The sequence below is a fragment of the Corythoichthys intestinalis genome, chromosome 14, assembly GCF_030265065.1.
Source record: "Corythoichthys intestinalis isolate RoL2023-P3 chromosome 14, ASM3026506v1, whole genome shotgun sequence".
NCBI classification, from domain to species: Eukaryota; Metazoa; Chordata; class Actinopteri; order Syngnathiformes; family Syngnathidae; genus Corythoichthys; species Corythoichthys intestinalis.
The window spans coordinates 8,681,677-8,703,552 of NC_080408.1; the positions used below are offsets into that span (position 1 = coordinate 8,681,677).

General features: G+C 39.1%; 1 protein-coding gene across 3 annotated transcripts in view; it reads right to left on the reverse strand.

The window, feature by feature from the left end:
* ccdc24 (coiled-coil domain containing 24) overlaps positions 1-21,876 on the reverse strand; it is a 74,269-nt gene that overhangs the window by 19,412 nt on the left and 32,981 nt on the right. For all 3 annotated transcript variants that reach the window (XM_057856591.1, XM_057856593.1, XM_057856592.1), the window contains 2 exons: positions 6,430-6,525; positions 6,259-6,351 (listed from right to left, as the gene is read on the reverse strand). In XM_057856591.1, coding sequence (XP_057712574.1) covers positions 6,259-6,351; positions 6,430-6,525 — 189 coding nt within the window. The remainder of the gene's footprint in view (positions 1-6,258; positions 6,352-6,429; positions 6,526-21,876) is intronic.

Here is a 21,876-nt window from a genome sequence, read left to right on the forward strand (position 1 = left end):
GGCTTTTGTGTTGGACACAAATAAAACATTTTTATTCATTGCCACACCGTGCCGGTTTCTGCATAAGGATCCTCTCCAACCCACGAATCCTAACAAATATATGCAATGTCTTTGTTTGACCTAATGTTTTCAATGCATTCATAATTTAGTTTATAGGTATATTTAGCTGTTTTTGTGGGAATATGTGTCTGAACCATTTGTTAAGAGAATTGTAGAGAATTGTAAAAAAAAAAAAAAAAAAAAAAAGTTAGCATTTTATAGCATTTAAGCTAGTGGACTTTTGCTATGTAAGTTAGCCAACTGTTCTTTTGTTGTACATAGATTCCTTTTTTTTTTTTTTTTTTTTTTTTTTTTTAAATACCGTTTGAGGCTCAGCTTAGGTATTTGAATTTTTCATGTTCCTTGTCCGATTCCTCGATTATTCGGACTAACTAGTTCATCGATTATACCGTTTGAGGTTCAGCTCAGGTATTTGAATTTTTCATGTTCCTTATCCGATTACTCGATTATTCGAACTAACTAGTTCATCGATTAATCGCTTACTAAAATAATCGATAGCTGCAGCCCTAAGTGAGTCACATGACATTTTGGAGGGAAAATGACAAGCAGTACTCAATTTGGACATTTAGGGATGTACGTAGTATCTAAGGGGTGTACTCACTTTTGTTGGCAGGGGTTTAAATATTCATGGCTACAGTATATTTAGAGTTATTTTGAGGGGAAAATAAATCAACTCTATTATATAAGCTGCACACAGAATACTTTTCATTGTGTCAAAGTGTCATTTTGTCAGTGTTGTCCCATGAAAAGGAAAACTTAAATATCTTCAGAAATGCGAGGGGTGTACTCACTTTTGTGATACACTGTACCTGTACTGTCCCACCCCAAATAGGTAGATAGGTAGGTTAGCTCAAGAATGCAATTAGTGGGGAAGGACTGCGGAGGTATGCAAAAAGATTATAAGGAATCGTTGAAAGATATTTCTGCAGTAAGATATTGAGGTGTAGGTAGTGGTGATGAAACGCAAGTCTTTTCAAAGCAGACATTTATTCTGCAGTTGTTTTTCATTTGAAATCCATGGAGACAAAAGCTACAATCTAGGTCATGTCGAAAACTGCAGGTCCCCAGTCACAGTATAAATGAGTCTCTATTAAAAAGTTGAACACAGGCAGAGGGAGACGGCTTAACAAAGCAAGGACAAATAAGTCGGAAGGGGTCGTCGCTCACTGGTTACATAAGCGCGTTCAAGTCATCTGCCGACTCGCGTCCGGCTCTGGACGCCCTGTTTCACAATGGACCCCTTTGTTCTATTCAAGCAGGAAATGGAATGGGAAAAAAGAGTGGGAGGGAGAATTGCAGAAAAGAGAGAGAGGACAGGCTCTCTTCCAAGGTAGCCTCATTGACCGCATTGCCACACCAGCCATGGAGCGAGGGATGGAGAGTGAAGGAGGCGAGAAAGGGGGAAAGCTGTCTGGAAGAGCAGTGGGGAAAATCAGGCAAGAAAATGTGGGTTGACACAAAGCTCATTGTGTTTAACAACCAATTAAATCCGATACAGTAAAAATCCCAGACTACACTTCCATTTACAATCCGTGCAGTTTAAAGCTAGTGTTTAGAGTTGTCCATTTTCCAGATGCACAGCTATTTACGGCTAAAGTGCAACAGTATACGTGGAAAAAGAAATAGACTTGTGTCTACTCAAACAAAATAAACAACTCTACAAAGTCATTAGTCTCTGGGACTGTGGGAATAAAGTGAAACTTTAGTTATCTAACTATTTTCATGAAGAAACAGTAGCTAACCATAAAAATAGCTTGCGATTCCAGGTTTGTAACTTATTTGTGAAAAGTGACGAGGCATCATTTGGACAATTTATGAATTTCGAGGGTGTCAAATTTTTTTTGACTCTATATTTAATTTAGGGTCAAACGATTAAAATTTTTAATCGAGTTAATCACAGCTTAAAAATTAATCGAAATTCAAACCATCTCTAAAATATGCCATATTTTTCTGTAAATTATTGTTGGAATGGAAAGATAAGACACAAGACGGCCATAAACATTCAATATACTATGCATAAGTACTGTATTTGTTTATTATAACAATAAATCCACAAGATGGCATTAACATTATTAACATTCTTTCTGTTAAAGGGATCCACGGATAGAAGACTTGTAATTCTTAAAAGATAAATTTGAGTCCAAGTTATGGTAATTTTTTAAAAACTCCTCTTAATGTTTTTGTTTTATCAAATTTTGTATCAAATTTCAATCAAAAAAATAAACTAATAGCTCGACATTGTTGACGTCGCCGAGCGGGACGTCACATGGGCTCTTCTACTTCTTTCTTCCACAGTGTCTTTAACTACGTAAGTTAGAGATTGAAATACACTACAAGGTGTCAATGGCGAGTTTTAAATTAATTAGAGATCTAGCCAAGGCAAAGTCTGAGTAAATTTTATGTGTATTTTGCAAAGCTATTTTGAAGTTTTATGTGTATTTTGCATAGCTATTTTGATTGGGAATGCTAGTTCTCTTTGCATTGAGTGCTTTTCTTTTTGTGAACATTATTTTTTTGAGAAATAGGAATATTATTTTTGTTGTGCTTTCACAGCATGATACTGTAGCAACTTAACTGTTCTGCCCAAATGCATGACAGGAAGATTGGCAACCATGACTGGCAGTGGTGGCTGCAAATGGTAAACAGTATGTTCTGCAATGTGTTCAATTAAGCGTGTTAAGAAAAAGAGGGGAAAAGTTTACAGCAGCAAGCCTGCGCACAGGTTTGTTGCTTGTGAAGCATCCACAGAGGCAAAAGCTGTATATAACACCTTTTGTATTGTTTATTGTGCGTTTTCAATTGTGATCATATTTGTTTTTGATGATGTTCAGAGGCTAACTGATACAAGCAAATCTTTTGTGTGGACTGTTATTGCTGTATCAGAAGCTCGTTATAAACGTGATTTGAGTCGGTTATTGAAGATGAAATGGATTTCATTCCATTTTTATTTTTGTTGCATTCTGCAAGTGTTGACTTTCATATGGTTTTCCATAGCCAGTTAAAACCTTGAAGTTGTTACATTTATCATTATTAAAGCATCATAATACAATTAGCCATTATATGTTAAGTTCACGACTGCATATATTCGTATTGGTTTGATATCGGTATCGGATTTTGGAGTTGGACAGTATCAGGATTTCGGTAAAAAAGTCATAATTGGAAAATGCACAAGGAAAGAATGAATGGGGCCATGTATCGAGAGATTTTGAGTGAAAATCTCCTTCCATCAGCAAGGGCATTGAAGATGAGACGTGGCTAGGTCTTTCAGCATGACAATGATCCCAAACACACAGCCAGGGCAACAAAGGAGTGGCTTCGTAAGAAGTATTTCAAGGTCCTGGAGTGGCCTAGCCAGTCTCCAGATCTTAACCCCATAGAAAATCTGTGGAGGGAGTTGAAAGTCCGTGTTGCCCAACGACAGCCCCAAAACATCACTGCTCTAGAGGAGATCTGCATGGAAGAATGGGCCAAAATACCAGCAACAGTGTGTGAAAAGCTTGTGAAGAGTTACAGAAAACGTTTGCCCTCCGTTATTCTCAACAAAGGGTACATAACAAAGTACTGAGATGAACTTTTGGTATTGACCAAATACTTATTTTCCACCATGATTTGAAAATAAATTCTTTAAAAATCAAACAATGTGATTTTCTGTTTTTTTTTTTTTCCACATTCTGTTCCTCATGGTTGAGGTTTACCCATGTTGACAATTACAGGCCTCTCTAATATTTTCAAGTGGGAGAACTTGCACAATTAGTGGTTGACTAAATACTTATTTGCCCCACTGTAAGCGGAGACTAAAATCAAATGCTGTTCCAAATATTTTACCTCACAAGAAGCCTCAACACGCTCGGATGCGAGTGAAGCACACGTAGATATCCAGGTGCTAAGCACCGCCCTCTGGCGGTCAGGAGGAATGAAATAGAAGCGCGTAATAAAGCAACAAAGACAGGAAACTGCTGGCTGCTCTCTTAAGCAGGCAAGCTGCTCCTGTTGCTACAGCGGTAGGCGAACCATCAGGCGTACCTCTAGTCACAGAGGAAGCTAATAATTCACCTCTACTGTCAGTTCATCAGGCAGTATGTGAGTCTGTTCAGTATTCACCTAATATGAGTGATGCTGCCACTCAAACTGATCCAGAATCGTCCGATGCAGCTGTACAGTGGCCAGCTGATGCGTGCCGAGCACTTAATATGGACGACGTAGCTAAACGTGAGTTAGATGTACAAGACATGGAGGACACTCGATCCCAGGATTTGTGAATTTAATGAGGACAGTCAGCAACGACACGACTCCGATCCTGACTATCACACGTGTGCAGTCATAGTTTTATTACCTTCAGTGAGAGTTTATAATGTCAATAGTCATGAAAATAAAAAATGCACGAATGACAAGGTGTGTTCAAACTTTTGGCCTGTACTGCATGTAAAGCATAAGACAGCTCTGGATGCTAACAATCTACATTATTATATTGGAATAAGTTTGATCACGCAATAGCTCACCTTGTAGATCTGCTAACAAAAACCGGACTTCTCAACAGCATACGCTCTCTCGCTCCGTTGTCATTGAGACGCACCTGCCGCAAGTACATCACCAGTTTTGCCCAACTCTTGTCTTATCATGTATTTCCTGCTCTGCATTTTGCCTTTGCTACTTGTCTTGTGAATGACCAACAGTGCTGTCCTGCTCTTCACTTTTCCGCTCTGGTTCAAATTGGAAAGGCAGGACCGATGACATGTTGGGGTAGCTAACGAGTGACACGCTGGAAGTTCGGCAGCGGGCCATGTGACGTCACCGCACTGCGACGTCAACAAGAATGGCGACCTATCAGTTAAAATAATTTCACAAATTTTATTAAAACGAAAACATTAAGAGGGATTTTGATATCACATTATTGTAACTAGGGTTGTTCCAATCATGTTTTTTTGCTAGTTTGAGTGTCTGCCGATCCCGATATTTCCCGATCCGATTGCTTTTTTTTGCTCCCGATTCAATTCCAATCATTCCCCATAATTTTTCCCGATCATATACATTTTGACAATGCATTAAGAAAAAAATGAATAAAACTCGGACGAACATATACATTCAACATACAGTACATATGTACTGTATTTGGTCATTATGACAATAAATCCTCAAGATGGCATTTACATTATTAACATTCTTTCTGTGAGAGGGATCCACGGATAGAAAGACTTGTGACTTTGTATATTGTGACTAAATATTGCCATCTAGTGTATTTGTTGAGCTTTCAGTAAATGATACTGTGGCCATCCCAAATGTATGATGGGAAGTGGAACCATGACTGTGCGCCGTGCTACCAATTGATATATCTTCTCTGCTTTGGGAAATGACTTAAGGTGTTGAGAAAAAGATCAATTGCCACCTTGCTTCCCCACATTGCTTCATGTGATATTTCTAATAATAGGGAGAGGGACTGCAAGGCTTTAGCCAATTAAAAAAAAGGCTCCAAAGGCTGCCAAAATTCACTCTACTCATTTTGCGCTGCCTTTTGTCCCTCTATATAGGTAAAACGGCGTCATTACAGATTGAGCACGACAATGAGTGAGAGGGTCGTGCAGCGCATACATTAATTGCGTTAAATATTTTAACGTGACACATTTTTAAATAAATTAATTGCCGCCGTTATCGGGATATTTTTGATAACCCTACCTTAAGCCTAAACTAAAGACTCTGGATGAGTGTAACATATTAAGTTTGTAACGTTAAATACAATTAGAAAACGATTTAATTAAAATATATACAGTATAGATATTAAAAATGGCATGGCCGATATTTTTTTGCCGATTCCGATACTTTGAAAATGACGTGATCGGACCCGATCGATCGGAATGCCGTTCGATCGGGACAGCTCTAATTATAACTCATACTAACATTTATCCTTTAAGAATTACTTGTCTTTAAGATCGAGGATCCCTTTAAAACTCTTCTAAATTGTAATGAGAATGTAAATGAATGAATAAATAATCGGGCTTCAAAGGTACTTCAGACTTGTTAGGTTTGGTTGTCTGTGACAGGCGATTTACTCGAACAGTTTAAAATGGAAAGTTAAAGTGTTTTTTCCGCTTAAGTCATTAGGTGAATAAATTACCGAGCAAACTTGAAGCATTCAAATTGACTTCAGTCAAATAACTCAAATTAAATATCGCTTTCTTAAGTGTTCTCTACTTTACAACTCACTTAAGATGTTGCACCACTTTGTCGATGTCAGTGATATTTAGCTTGTCCTTCAAAGCCTCAATCTCTCCTTCAGCATTTGAGTTCATGGAAGACCTTCAGGAAAGAAGACGAATGCTACGTTAAGCAATTACATCCTGAGAGGCGCTGTATGTCAGCGTCGCTTGCCAACACCTGAGTTTATCTTCGGGCTCGGCACGAATTTCAAGGCGACCCAGGGCAAAGTTGACAGTCTTCTCGTTGTAACGACTTAAAAACTCCTCATCGTGCCTGTAACGACAAGACAACATCTGCTCCATCATAGTGCGATAAGACACTCTAAACAAAAATAAGAGAGGAGCCCAGTCATCATTATGAGACCTATAAACACAGACTTTAAAATGGAAACGTGAGCAGCAGTATCATATATTCTGGAAAGACCCTAAGGGGGAAAACAAAGTAACTAAAGCAGGCAGCCGCAAGCGAGCCAACAGCCTGCTTGGTTTTATTGTCCCTGCATTAGAGAAAATGAGTGGCTTTTTCTTTTACCCGTAGACAAATCAAACAGATACTGACTGGTTTGTGTGTGCATGAGAATGGATGGCCGGCTCGGGCATCAGGACCACACAGGACGAGTCCAATAAGATAAATCAGCTGACTTTTACAAGGTACACAGACCCACACAACCTCATACAAATGGCTCAAATCACAATGAAAACAAAAACTCACTTTTGTTTCCCTGTGACGTGAAATGACTTAATGGCCTTAGGTTTTTGCCTCAACTGCTATTGGAAACTAACGCTGGTAATTAGATTGCCCAAGTATAAATCGTTTAATTAAATTGGCATTGTAATGGTTTGTTTTCGAAAGTGTTTGCATTTAGTTTGATTGATTTGGGTGGATACACTGCCCTCTAGTCTGCCTCATTTTACATGGCTAAATCCAGCTGCTCCCTGTTAAGACCAACATAAGCTAGGTTAAAGGTATATTTAGCCAATTTTTGTGGGAATGTGTGTCTAAACCATTTGTTAAGAGCACTGTAAAAAAACTAACAAAAAAAAAAAAACGTTAGTATTTTATAGCATTTAAGCTAGTGGACTTTTGCTATGTAAGTTGGCCAATTGCTCTTTTGTTGTAAATATGTATATCCATATTATTATTACTTTTTTAAATACCGTTTGAGGCCCAGCTCAGGTGTTTTAATTTTTCATGTTTATCCGATTACTCGATTATTCGAACAAACTAGTTCATCGATTAATCGACTACTACAATAATTGATAGCTGCAACCCTATAATGTGTTATCAAGCGTAATGAAAATTTTAGGTAAGAAATAAGATTTAAAAAATTTTTTTTTATAAGATATAAAGTTTTTGAGTGAAAGCAGTAAAAAAGTTTTTTTTTTTTTGTCACTTCTGAGATGCAATTGTTGGCTGTTGGTTCAATATTAGATGAAATGTCTTGTTTTCTCATGTATATTTATAATTGCTCCTTACCTAAAAAAAATAAAAAGAAGTTATCCGATTACTCGATTAATCGATAGAATTTTCAGTCGAATACTCGATTACTACACTATTCGATAGCTGCAACCCTAAATTATAATATATATTAAAATTCTTCAATTGTTTTTCGGTGCGCCGCAAAGCCCAAACCGACCGTAATTTTCGCGCGACGCAGGGAAATTTTAAAATGTCCCCTCCCCCCAAAAATTCCATTCACCCGTTAAAAAAAAAAAAAAGAAGAAAAAAAAAAGTATGTTTCAAAATGTATCTAATTTTTTAGGAAATCACATAATTTGCGCATCAAAAATTTCGGGACGGTCAGGGGCATAGAAGTTCTATACAGAATTTGGCAAAAACCTACTGTTCCCCCCAAAATTTACCAAAAACTTTACCATTCATTTCTAATGGGATGCCATTGACAACCATTTATGTCGAAATTTCTCATTCATTTTCAATGGCAGGAAAACAACGTCCTTTTGATTTTTGACCATTTACAGTGGTATTAAAACATATCTGAACCTTTTGGAGTTTTTCACATTTCTGCATAAATCACCATCAAGTGTGAGCTGATCTTTGTCAAAATCACACAGATGAAAAAACTGTCTGCTTGAACTAAAACCACCTAAACATTTATAGGTTTTCATATTTTAAAGAGGATAGTATGCGAACAATGACCGAAGGGGGAAAATAAGTACGTGAACCATCAAATTTTATATTTTGTGCCTCCCCTTTGGCAGCAATAACTTCAACCAGACCCTTCTGTAGCTACAGATCAGTCCGGCACATCGATCAGGACTAAGCTGGGCCCATTCTTCTCTACAAAACTGCTGTAGTTCAGTCAAATTCCTGGGATGTCTGGCATGAATCACTGTCTTTAGGTCATGCCACAGCATCTCGATAGGGTTCAAGTCTGGACTTTAACTTGCCCACTCCAGAACAAGTATTTTGTTCTCCTGAAAACATTCTGAAGTTGATTTACTGTACTTCTGTGTTTTGGATTACTGTCTTGTTGCACCATCTATCCCAGTAGTTTATAATAGAGATGTCCCGATCAATATCGGCCATGCCTTTTTTAAAGATATATATATAGATGGCAGTATTTAGTCACAATACACAAAGTCCCAAGTCTTTCTATCCGTGGATCCCTCTCACAGAAAGAATGTTAATAATGTAAATGCCATCTTGAGGATTTATTGTCATAATAAACAAATACAGTACTTATGTACTGTATGTTGAATGTATATATTCGTCCGAGTTTTATTCATTTTTTTCTTCATGCATTGCCAAAATGTATATGATCGGGAAAAATTATCGGGAATGATTGGAATTGAATCGCGAGCCAAAAAAGCTATCGGATCGGGAAATATCGGGATCGGCAGATACTCAAACTAAAACGATCGGATCGGGAGCAAAAAAACATGATCGGAACAACCCTAGTTTATAACATTGCTAATGGTACCGAACCCCACAAGTTTCACATGTGGATTCACGGAACCCTTCGGAGTCAGACAATAAAGCATTTTTTTTTTTTTTTTCAAATTCAAAGCCGATATATCTCAGCTAGCAAGGTATAATTTAGCAAATTCCAGTTCAAAATTTTGACAGCATGTTTTATAAACAGGTCAAAATTTGAAACCACGCTGCCCAATGGTCTGTTGTATTCCCCCATACCGAATGCGAGGCAACCTTCCACGGAGCAAACCAGTTCCTCCTCCCATCAGATCGAGGACCAGCAGTTAAAAGAAATGGATTCAGCTTGTAAATTGGGAGCAAACCAGTCCAAAATCAGTGTATGAAAACAGGGCTCTGCATTTCTTTACCTTCGCCGAACCTCTAAGACTTACTCACCGAACCCCTGAGGTTCGACTGAACCCAGGTTAAGAACCACTGATGTATCCTCTTTTTAGCTTCAACTGTCTGACAGACCGCCTCAGGTTTTTCTGCAAAATATCCTGATAAACTTTTGAATTCATTCTTCCATTAATGATCGCAAATTGTCTAGGCCCCGAGGTAGCAAAACAGCCCCAAATATGACGCTCCCTCCACCGTGCTTCACGGTGAGGATGAGGTGTTGAAGTTGGTGAGCTGTTGCTTTTTTCCTCCACACATGACGTTGTGTGTTACTCCCAAACAATTCAGTTTTGGTTTCATCAGTCAACAAAATATTTTGCCAAAACTTCTGTGGAGTGTCCAAGTGCCTTTTTGCGAACATTAAACGAGCGACAAAGTTTTTTTTAGACACCAGTGGCTTCCTCCGTCAGGGTCCCCCCAGGATTGATATATCTAAATTCAAGACTTTTAAGACCTTTTTAATGCCATTTCAACTGAAAATTAATACTTTTCTCGCACCCATTATTTAGATAATATTGAATCATATTAAAAAAATAAAGCACTGAACATCAAATTTAACCTCAATTACTAAGTGTTTTTGACAAAAGAATACACATTTACTGAAGATACAATTAAAACACATTTAAATATAAGGTCTTTCAGGTTTTTTTTTTCCCAGGATAAAATGGATTTTACACTATTTTTGTAAAGCAGCTTCAGAAATTACATTTGCAATACAACAAGTTTCCCTTTTAAGAGGACCTAGTCAAGGTGGTAGGTTGGTGATTGTCAAGTTGGTCACCTTAACTGTAAAGTGCTTGGGAAAATCTTGCAATTGGCAGTGAAAGTTTAAAAAACAGCCATTAAATGGCAGTAGTTTACCATTAATTACCACAAAATAAAAAAGCTACACATGACCATTTCCCTTGGTAATTGTTTTTTTCTAATCACATTACAAGAAGTATACAAAACATGTTAATCCTTTGTTAGCTATTGAAGACATTTCTTTTAATCAGATAGAGAAAATCCATACTCTTATTCAGTCAAGAAAACCATTTAAATATACCAGGAGGTGTTTTACTATCACCTACATTATAATTTGTCTATCACCATGCCATGTTATTCAGATCAACGTTACCCTGCACTCGTTCCAGTAATAGTGTCACGGTGAAAAAATTCCAGACTTACGACAGCTAATTTAATACTTTTAATACCGTTAATAATGGAAAATTAAATTCAATGCTTTTTTAATACTTTTAATAACCCGTGGGTACCCTGTCCGTGGAGTCCTCCTATGAGCACCATTCTTGGCCATAGTTTTACATATACTGTAGTTGATGTGTGCACAGAGATATTGGACTGTGCCAGTGATTTCTGTAAGTCTTTAGCAGACATTCTAGGGTTCTTTTTTTTACCTTTCTGAGTATTCTGTGCTGAACTCTTGGCGTCATTTTTGGTGGACGGCCACTCCTTGGGAGAGAAGCAACAGCTCCATTTGAAGACAACTTCTCTGAGTGCCGATTTCAGTATTCTTCATCCTCCAAACACGAGAACCTGTGTTTTACCAAAAAGTTCTATTTTGGTTTCATCTGACCATAACCCATTCTCCCAGTCCTCTTCTGGATCATCCAAATGCTCTCTAGCGAACCGCAGACAGGCCTGGACGTGTACTGGCTTCAGCAGGGGGACACGTCTGGCAGTGCAGGATTTGAGTCCCTGGGGGCGCATTGTGTTACTTATAGTATCCTTTGTTACTGTGGTACCTAGCTCTCTGTAGGTCATTCACTAGGCCCCCCGTGTGGTTCAGGGATTTTTGCTCACCGTTCTTGTGATCATTTTGACGCCACGGGGTGAGATCTTGCATGGAGCCTCAGATCGAGGGAGATTATCAGTGGTCTTGTATGGCTTCCATTTTCTAATAATTGCTCCCACACTCGATTTCTTTACACCAAGCGTTTTACCTATTGCAGATTCCGTCTTCCCGGCCTGGTGCAGGTCTACAATTTTGTCTCTTGGCCATAGTGGAGTTTGGAGTGGGACTGACTGAGGTTGCGGACATGTGTCTTTTATACCAATAATGAGTTAAAACAGGTGCCTTTAATACAGGTAACGAGTGGAGCCTCTTCAGAAGAAGTTAGACCTCTTGGACAGCCAGAAATCTTGCTTGTTTGTAGGTGACCAAATACTTATTTTCCACTCCAATTTGGTAATAAATTCTTTAAAAATCAAACAATGTGATTTTCTGTTTTTTTCCCCACATTCTGTCTCTCATGGTTGAGGTTTACCCATGTTGACAATTACAGGCCTCTCTAATCGTTTCAAGTAGGAGAACTTGCACAATTGGTGGTTGACTAAATACTTATTTGCCCCACTGTACAGTATTCCCATAAAAACTGCGAAATAACGATTGCAAACCAAAAAACTTACCTTATATTGGTTTTAACAGCGAACAGCTTGATTCAGCCATTAGATGAGTTCTGTCATATTCGCTGTTGCCCTTGAGAGGGCAGCATATCCACCCAAATCAATAAAACTAAATGCAAACGCTTTTCAAACAAAATATTGTATTACAATACCACTCTAATTGAACCAATCCACGAGCGGCAAAATTTGATTCGAAGCTTTTTTTCCCAAATCAAATTGCTTGAGTTAATCGATTAATCGTTACGGCACAAATGGCAGGCAATGAGTTAAATGAATGCCCTATAAAGGGTTAATACTATGTCTGCGTAATGCTTTTGTCAAAATACTTATATTTAAAGTATGTTTTTAGTTTGTAAACAGATAAAATGACTTGCACTGAAGTTACTTACTAATTAAAGGTTCGGCAGCTTTTATTGCACTTGGAGAAGTTACTTTAGAAATTGTCTTTGTTCCAGTCACAAATGTTAAGATTTACAAGTCCACATACTCCTCCAGTCAGTCTTGTGCAGTGCCTTGCTTGAAATGTAATGTATTATATAAAGTCCCCACTGACCGGGGAAAATGTAGTCCATTGTTATTTACTGTGGGAGCAGTGCCAGAATGTATTGTTGCCCCACAGGCTGTGCCAGCACAGATCTCGTCTCTTCTTTTTTACCTGTTTGAGAGCTTCTGTGTGCTTACGTATAGATACCCTATACACGTACACATCGTTTTATGGAATGAATAATATTCATAATTAGGAGTGTGACAATATATATCGAAATACTCTGTTGCCCAAAAGGTTATCGATATTCTACCGCCAAGAACTGGTATATCGTTTTAAAAAGGTGTGACTGTGTAAAGTATATAAAAGAGACAACAAGTTGCGGGCAAAATCTTCCACGAGAATAGTGTCTCTGTTAACTCAATGGTTGCCAATGACGGTGGAAGACGCCCAACTGGGAGGGCGAATGAACATTCATTTATTCGAAACCAAAGCATTCGCAGCCAGTCGTTCCAATTTTCGGTGCATTTACAGGCCACTTTCTGTTTATTTTAGTGCATTTACAGGTCACTTCCAGCTGAGTTTGTGTTACTGAACAGGAAATGACCAAGGAATATCCCCAAATGAATAGGCAGGGACTCAAAACAAACAGTAAGTGAACTGTAAATACCCAAAAATGAACTGGAAGTTACCTAAGTGGTATGAAAAATTATCTGAACCTTTTGGAATTTCTCACATTTTTGCATAAAATCACCATCAAATGTGATCTGATCTTTGTAAAAATCGCACAGATGAAAATACAGTGTCTGCTTTATTTAAAACCAGCCAAACATTAATAGGTTTTCATATTTTAATGAGGATAGCATGCAAACAATGACAGAAGGGGGAAAATTAAGTATGTGAACCATCTGCCTAAGGAGACTTAAACAGCAACTGAAAACAATTTTTACCAAAAATTTTAAGGTGTGTGCCCAATCACTGATGAGGGGTTTAAAACTGCCCAGCCCATTATATGAAACACACCTGGTAAAAATTGTCTTGATCAGAAGCATTGTCTGGTGTGTATCATGGCTCGGTCAAAAGAGTTGTCTGAAGACCTGCGATCAAGGATAGTTGATTTTTATAAAGCTGGGAAATGATACAAAACCATCTCTAAAAGTCTGGATTGTTCATCAATTGACAGTCAGAGGAAGTTGTCTACAAATCGAGAGAGTTTGGCACTGTTGCTTCTCTCCCAAGGAGTGGCCGTACACCAAGATGATGCCAAGAGTTCAGCGCAGAATACTCAGAGAGGTAAAAAAGAACCCTAAAGTATCTGCTAAGACTTACAGAAATCCCTAGCGCAGTCCAATATCTCTGTGCACACATCAACTATATGTAAAACTATGACCAATAATGGTGTTCATGGGAGGACTCCACGGAGGAAGCCACTGCTGTCTAAAAAAATATTGTTGCTCGTTTAATGTTTGCAAAAAGGCACTTGGACACTCCACAGAAGTTTGGGCAAAATATTTTGAGGACTGTTGAAACCAAAGTTGAATTGTTTGGGAGTAACACACAATGTCATGAGTGGAGGAAAAATGGAACAGCTCACCAACATCAACACCTTATCACCACTGTGAAGCATGTTGGAGGGAGCATCATGATTTGGGACTGTTTTGCTAACTCGGGGCCTGGACAACTTGCAATCGTTAATGGAAGAATGAATTCAAAAGTTTATCGGGATGTTTTGCCGGAAAACCTGAGGCCGTCTGTCAGACTGTTGAAGCTAAAAAGAGGATGGATGCTGCAACAAGATAATGATCCAAAACATAGAAGTAAATCAACTTCAGAATGGTTTAGGCCAAGTCAAAGTCCAGACTTGAACCCCATTGAGATGAGGTGGCATGACCTAAAGACCGCGATTCATGCAAGACATCCCAGGAATCTTCCTGAACTACCTCAGTTTTGTAGAGAAGAATGGGCCCAGATTAGTCCTGATCGATGTGCCAGACTGATCTGCAGCTACAGGAAGCGTCTGGTTGAAGTTATTGCTGTCAAAAGGGGGGGCCGCAAAATATTAAATGTGATGGTTCACTTACTTATTTGTCTCCCTTCTGTCATTGTTTGCATACTATCCTCATTAAAATATGAAAACCTGTTAATGTTTGGCTGGTTTTAGTTAAAGTCGACACTGTTTTTTCATCTGTGTGATTTTGACAAAGATCAGATCACATTTGATGGTGATTTATGCAGAAATGTGAGAAATTCCAAAAGGTTCAGATACTTTTTCATAGCACTGTATATATGCCTACAAAGTACAAAACCGATAAAACTGGCTGTGAATGCTCTGGTTTCAGTGCCATTGACAGCACTACACGTTCAATTCATTTTGACTGAGAGAGGGGAATGACCCTTAATTTTGACGGAGAGGGGGCGAATTCGTTCATTCGCCTCTCCCAGTCAAAATGAATTGGACGTCTAGTGACGTCAATAGCAGTCAATGAGTAAAAATAGTTACTATTCTGATGGAAATTTTTGCTAGCAAGTACCAACCTGTTGGTTCAATGAATTAAACAAGTGCCTTCTATATCTCTCAGCTGCAAAGCTGAATGGAAACAGTTTAAATAAAAGAAAAAAAGCAATAGGAAGGAAGTCAGCAAACTGACAAGCAATAAATAGCCACAAAACAAAAAAAGAGAGGTGAGAGAATAATACAATAGGATACTGTTGGGAGGTTGCACTGGGCAACATTCCTGGCAGCAGAACTTAGTTGCCGGGAGAATTACTAGCCGTGGCAAACACCCACGCGCGCACACAGCAGGTTTATGACTCTCTTCTCCACTTTTCAATAAAAGTCATTTAATTGCCAAGTACTGGTTGCCCGTCGAAGCCCTGACATTAGCGCGAGATATTAAAAAGCAAACAGCAATTAGAATGTTTTATAACTGCTCCTTCAATTTTTATAGCACTGATAACTTTCCTTCATTAAAAAAAAAGAAGGAAAAATTGGCCCGGAGTATGTCACTGCGAGGTGTTAAGAGCTGCACAAAACAGCGTGATTACTCAATGTTTCTTCACTTATCACAACAGGACACCAAGATGTGCATTTAGTCGTCCACTTAGCGCCGGCACATATATTTGATTCAATAGCTTAACATAGCGGGGAAAGGGCCAGTAAAATTGAACCCAATGTTTACTTCCATTGGGTGCCCCTTAAGTGACTTATTGTATTGCAACAGCTCTACTCCTAGAAACCTAAGTTCTAACAGTGTTTGTATTCGTCCCGTATCATCACGGTACAGGCATCACAGCTCGGTTCGGTGCACGCAGTCAGACTGTGAATGTGTTTGAGTAAAAAAAAGATATAAAAATATACTGTATAAGTTAGGGGTATAACGGTACACAAAAATCTCGGTTCGGTACGTACCCCGGTTTTGAGGTCACGGTTCGGTTCATTTTCGGTACAGTGACAAAACAAAATGCAAAATATAAATGTGATAGTTGTTTATTACACACCTTTGTACTTTCAACAATAGGAACATTAGCCTATACAAAGCTGGAATTCTGGGCCCTGTCCTGCCTTGGGCTTGGTGGGCCGCTGGGGGTCCCAAGGCGTGCCGTGCTGGTTGGGGGGCTGCGGCTGTGGCCCTGGTGGGGGTAGACGTGGGGTTGGTGGTTCGTCCCTTCCTGCCATCCCTGAAGGCCGGTTGATGTGGGTGCGCGGGTGGCCCAAGGGACCACCCTGGATCCGGGGGGGATGGCTTCTTTGCTGGGCTGCGGGAGGTGGGATAAACTGCGCTTGAACCGACCCCCCCGGGCTGGCTGAGTGGGGGCCGTGGCCCCCGCGTTGGGCTCGCGTGCTGCTGGATGTGGTAGGGCATGCTCGGGTTGGGAGTCCTGGTGCCGGGATTGGCAATGGGGCGGCGTAGGGTTGGTCGCCGACAGGCTTACATTCATAACAGATTCACACGATTACTGGGTTCTAGATCACAGAACTGATTTGTGTACACTCTACCCCTTTCAATCACTTAGCTTATAGACACCCCCACCCCGGTCCCCCTCTTTCACTGGCCAATAGGCCCCCACATGGTGTAAACCGGAAATACATCTCGCTGACGATGGCACCAGCATATTAGTAATTAGTCTAGATATTCAATGTATTTCTTGTTGTTGTTTGTGTATGTGTTTTCTTTTCTTTCTTCTCTTGTGTTTCTTTTCTTCTGTCCCCCCATAATCCCTTCCTGTTCGCTGCTTTGTCATAATAAAAAGGTATTTTGAATGATCACAATGGGAGTATGTCAGACTCTCAATGTGAAACATTAAAACTGTTCAGACTATCCGGGCACTTTGACTTCCATTCTCTGTGTCAAACAGCTGAACAGGACAGGTAAAAAAAAAACAAAAAAACAAAGCTAGAATTCTGCTCAAAAAGTAGCGGGTATTTAAAGATAATAATCCAACAACAATTTGCCTTTCAGACCCCGGGTATTGGTCAGAAAAAAGAAGTCCTGTGCTAAAGAGAAAAGCAATCCCAATGACAAAGATTTTAACATGTATTTTACAAATGAAATGCCTCAATGAATCATTTTTTTTTTCTTATGAACGGTTTTCAAAGCTTTATTTGTGGATTTTCTCAAGTTAACGCGCCACACAGAAATTAATACATTTAATTGTGTAAGCAGGATCTGTGTATTATTCTTACTATTTAATTACAGGTGTTATAGCTCATTTCAATTTATTCTATTTAAATGGGCAATTATTTATTTTATTATGTGTTTATATTTTACAAATGTGATGTAGTATTCATTTTTTATTGTATATTTTATGTTGTATAACTTTAGTTCCGATGTGAATATTAGTTCCTACTTGTTTTGTTGTGGTAGGAGAGTTTTGTATTGAACACGGGGCCGTGTTGGTTATTATTATAGAAGAGAAGACAGCAGTAAATCAACAAGCACAAGTCAACTGTTCCCTGATCTACCACTCAAGAGATCTGATGGACTCAAAAAGTGAGTTACGATTGCATATTAGTTTGAAAATTGACCTGATCCACCGTATTTTTACACGAGTGACTTCCGGTCTGCCTGATCCTAGCTACCCATAGTAGTATTGACGCAGGAGGGTCGCGTCTCGCGTCAAATAATAAACTCTGCCGTTCTTTTCGCGTGCGTCGTGTTGAGCCGCTTCTGGGATGCATCTAACACGCGGCCGTTCTGCGACTGGTGTGAATTGGCTGATTGACTGTAACGCCTGCCTTTCACTGCTTTCTCGCGGCGGCCACGTTGTCGCGCCGTTGACGTTTCTGGGTTACACTGTCGTACCATGTTGGTCCTCATTATAGTAGAGAAGACGGAGTAAATATAATCTACACAAAGAAACTAACCCGATCGACCCTACAGCTTCGAAAAGCCAGGGTTACATTAATAAGTCAGAAATTCATTCGGTACGCCTCCGTTCCAAACCGAGCACCACGTAACGAAACGGTTCAATACAAATACATGTACCGTTACACCCTTAGTTTCTATTAACATATTTGAGTAAAATAGAACAATTGTGGCTTATTAGAGGCTCCAAGAGCATATGACACGAGAAAAAAAGTCTAAAATGTCATTATTATGTGAATTAGAATCATATTTTGAGACGATTCGACTATATACAACAATTTAGCAAAGCACAGATGACGAGAAATTAGTCTTTTAATCTGCTGGTTAGCCACGCCGACCATTATAGGGCTTTAGCGTCCCCAACAGGTGGATGACGTCAGCGGTAGACTTGGCTCATCGATTTTACTATTCAGCCCATTGAGGGGAAATTATTCAGAACGAGGAAAACGCGACGAAGAAAGCCGCAAAATGTCATTGTTTCAGTCTCTCTACTCCAATATTTTTACAGGATATTCTTTTTACCCAAGTATTTTTCCCCAATAGCTAAATAAATGGCTTGAGAAGGACCAGTTAGCCTGTTGAGGGGGAACTATTCACAACGAGGAAAACGCGACGAAGAGAGCAGCAAAATGTCATTGTTTCTGTCTCTTTACTTCAATATTTTTACAGGATACTCTTTTTATCCAAGTATTTTCCCCAATTGCTAAATAAATGGCATGGTCATGACAAATAACAGTCTTGTGCTGAATGGAATATGAAATCATAAAAATGCATTTATTCAGGACGACATGGCAAAATTACTCCATAATGGTCAAAACTGTCGACTTCACCTTTACTGTCGCACCTCCCGAACGATATTTTATGACACCTAAATTGGACATATGTCATTTCCCTTCCCCGGCTTCGGAGAATGTAAACAAACCAGAAGGCGTGACAGCTAGCCGGCATGCTAACCCGAACCGAGTGATGTTTCAAAGCGGAAAATCACACATAGCTATCCTGGATTATTTGACATGACGACCTGGTTGTCGAATGTCTTAGCGGATCGGCAAACCGCCCGGCGGAGAGCAAGTTACAGTTCGTTCCCCTGAGGAGGGTGGCTGGAGCTAACGCAGCTAACGTGCTGCTGCTAATGCCTTAGGAGAGCTTTTTACATGCCTATCAATGATCAAACGTAAGTAGTCCTTCATTTAAAGGAAGTTTGTAGTGTTTACTTTGTAATCGCTGTATTCGTATTTGACATAATACAAAACAAGATGTTTACTCACTTCATCGTAAGTCCAATGGTCCCACAGTAAATATCCAAATATCCTTTTGAAACCCCAAAAAGGCGCATACGCCTCTCCCTCATACTGAATGATTTTTCCGCAGCCGTTTGGCTGGCGTGATGCGAAAAATAAAAGTATTAATCCGCAAAATCAGCTGAATCCTTCGTCCTCATACACAACAGTACACTGTAGCGTGAAGAGGACCTCTTCTACCGTACACGTCACAGCGCCCTCCTCCTTAATGCAAGACCGAAGCCGGAAGTCACTCATTTTCCTGGCGCGGGATTCAAAAAACTAAATAAAAATAGCGATCGCTTCCACACACATCCAAGTGGTCCATATCATTCAGGAGCATAAAATACCGCGTGTATTATGAAATAAACATGCTCTTTCGTGTCACAGGCACTTTAAGTCTGAAGTTCCCTTAAAGGGTTCATTCCGACTTACGCGGAAATTTGGGATACGTCGCCTGCGTAGGAACGGAAATCGTTCGTGACCTGGGGACTACTTATACTGTAAAATGTTTAGAACTTTTGTTCAAATAAAAACAAAATTGCGACTTGGTATCTGCAGATTTTTGCACTCAGGTGCAAAATATGCGATCTGGACATTCTGATAGTCACGAACCATGACTTGTGTGTAGCGTTACACCCTTAATACGTTCCTATACGTTTGGTCTCATTTGTAAGTGACAGGGAAGCAAAGTATAGCGTTTTATGGGTGCCTTTGTTGGAGGGAAAATGTGTGTAAAGAAAAGGAGTGAAGGGCGTCTTATCGTCCTCTTGCATCCCAGCTGTTGAGACAAAGCAAGACTTGAGGAGAATTACAAGTAAACAGCCAAATAAAGAGGATGGCTGGCCTTCACTTTCTGTGCAGCTTTACTTGATAATGGAGTTGCTATCTCTCAGCTGTCCTTAGATTTAACTTATGCTCACGGAAAGTTTTTTTTTCCCTTACAAGGGCCATTCGCACTTAGATAAAACTGTTTGAAAAAAAAAAAATCCCTGCGGTTTTCTGAAATAACTACTGGCGAGAATGAAATCTGCCAAAATAAATATTGACCTGTTAAAAATGGAGAACACCTTTTGAACTGGACTTTTTTTTGGCAAGCTTCTCAATTTCTCAACTCTATGTTGACTGTCACAAAAATGTAGAATACAAGAGACCAGTTATCTACTGTGAAACACTGATAAAGCTTGGTTATAGTTTGAGGATGCTTGCTACAGCTAAAATGGGGTGTCTTGAAATGTGCAGGTCACAATGAATTGTCAAAAATTATGGCTAGACAAGTGTGGAGCAATTTCGTTAGATGTCAAGTCATCTGTTTTCCTTTTCACGATTCAATCAGTATAGCCGTCCAAACCCACTGTTCGAAGAGTACCCACGCTAATTGTTAGCAAAGGTAATCCACCGACCATGATGGCAGTGTGTTTTGCAGCCACACATCATGGGTTCTAAAAACAGGATAAGAACCTAAAACTAGGGTTGTTCCGATCATGTTTTTTTGCTCCCAATCCGATCCCGATCGTTTTAGTTTGAGTATCTGCCGATCCCGATATTTCAAGACCCGATTGCTTATTTTTTGCTCCCGATTCAATTCCAATCATTCCCGATAATTTTTCCCGATCATATACATTTTGACAATGCATTAAGAAAAAAATGAAAACAACTCGGACGAATATATACATTCAACATACAGTACATAAGTACTGTATTTGTTTATTATGACAATAAATCTTCAAGATGGCATTTACGTTATTAACATTCTTTCTGTGAGAGGGATCCACGGATAGAAAGACTTGTAATTCTCAAAGGACAAATGTGACTTTGTATATTGTGACTAAATATTGCCATCTGGTGGATTTTTATGAGCTTTCAGTAAATGATACTGTAGTCATTTAACTTCTGCCCAAATGCATGATGGGAAGTGCAACCATGACTGTGCGTAATGGTACCAATTCATATATCTTCTCAGCGTTGGGAATTAATAGGGTGTTAAGAAAAATATCAACTACTACCTTTCTTCCTCACAATACTTCCCACGATATTTCTGATCGTTGAGAGAGGGATTGTAAGGCTTTAGACAATTAAAAAAGGCTTCAAAGGCTGCCAAAATTCTCTCTACTAATTTAATGTTGCCTTTTAGTTCTATGTATACGTAATACGATGCCATTATAGATTGAACGCGACAATGCGTGAGTGGGTAGTGCAGCGCATGCGCCAATTGCGTTAAATATTTTAATATTATTACCACCGTTGACACGATAAATTTGACAGCCCCACTTTAAGCCAAAACTAAAGACTCTGGATGAGGGTAAGACATTTTCTCTGTAACGTTAAATACAATTACAAAACGATTTAATAAAAAAAAAAAAAATATATATATATATATATATATATATATATATATATATTAGGGCTGTCAAAATTATCGCGTTAACGGGCGTTAATTAATTTTTTAAATTAATCACGTTAAAATATTTGACGCAATGAACGCAGATGTCCCGCTCAGACAGATTTAAATGACAGTAGAGTGAAACGCTCACTTGTGTTTTATGGAGTTTTGCTGCCCTCTGCTGGCGCTTGGGTGCGACTGATTTTATAGGCTTCAGCACCCATTACATTGTGTAAGTAATTATTGACATCAACAATGGCGGGCTACTAGTTTATTTTTTGATTGAAAATTTTAAAAACATTTATTAAAAAACATTAATAGGGGTTTTAATATAAAAGTTCTATAACTTGTACTAACATTTTTTCTTTTAAGAAC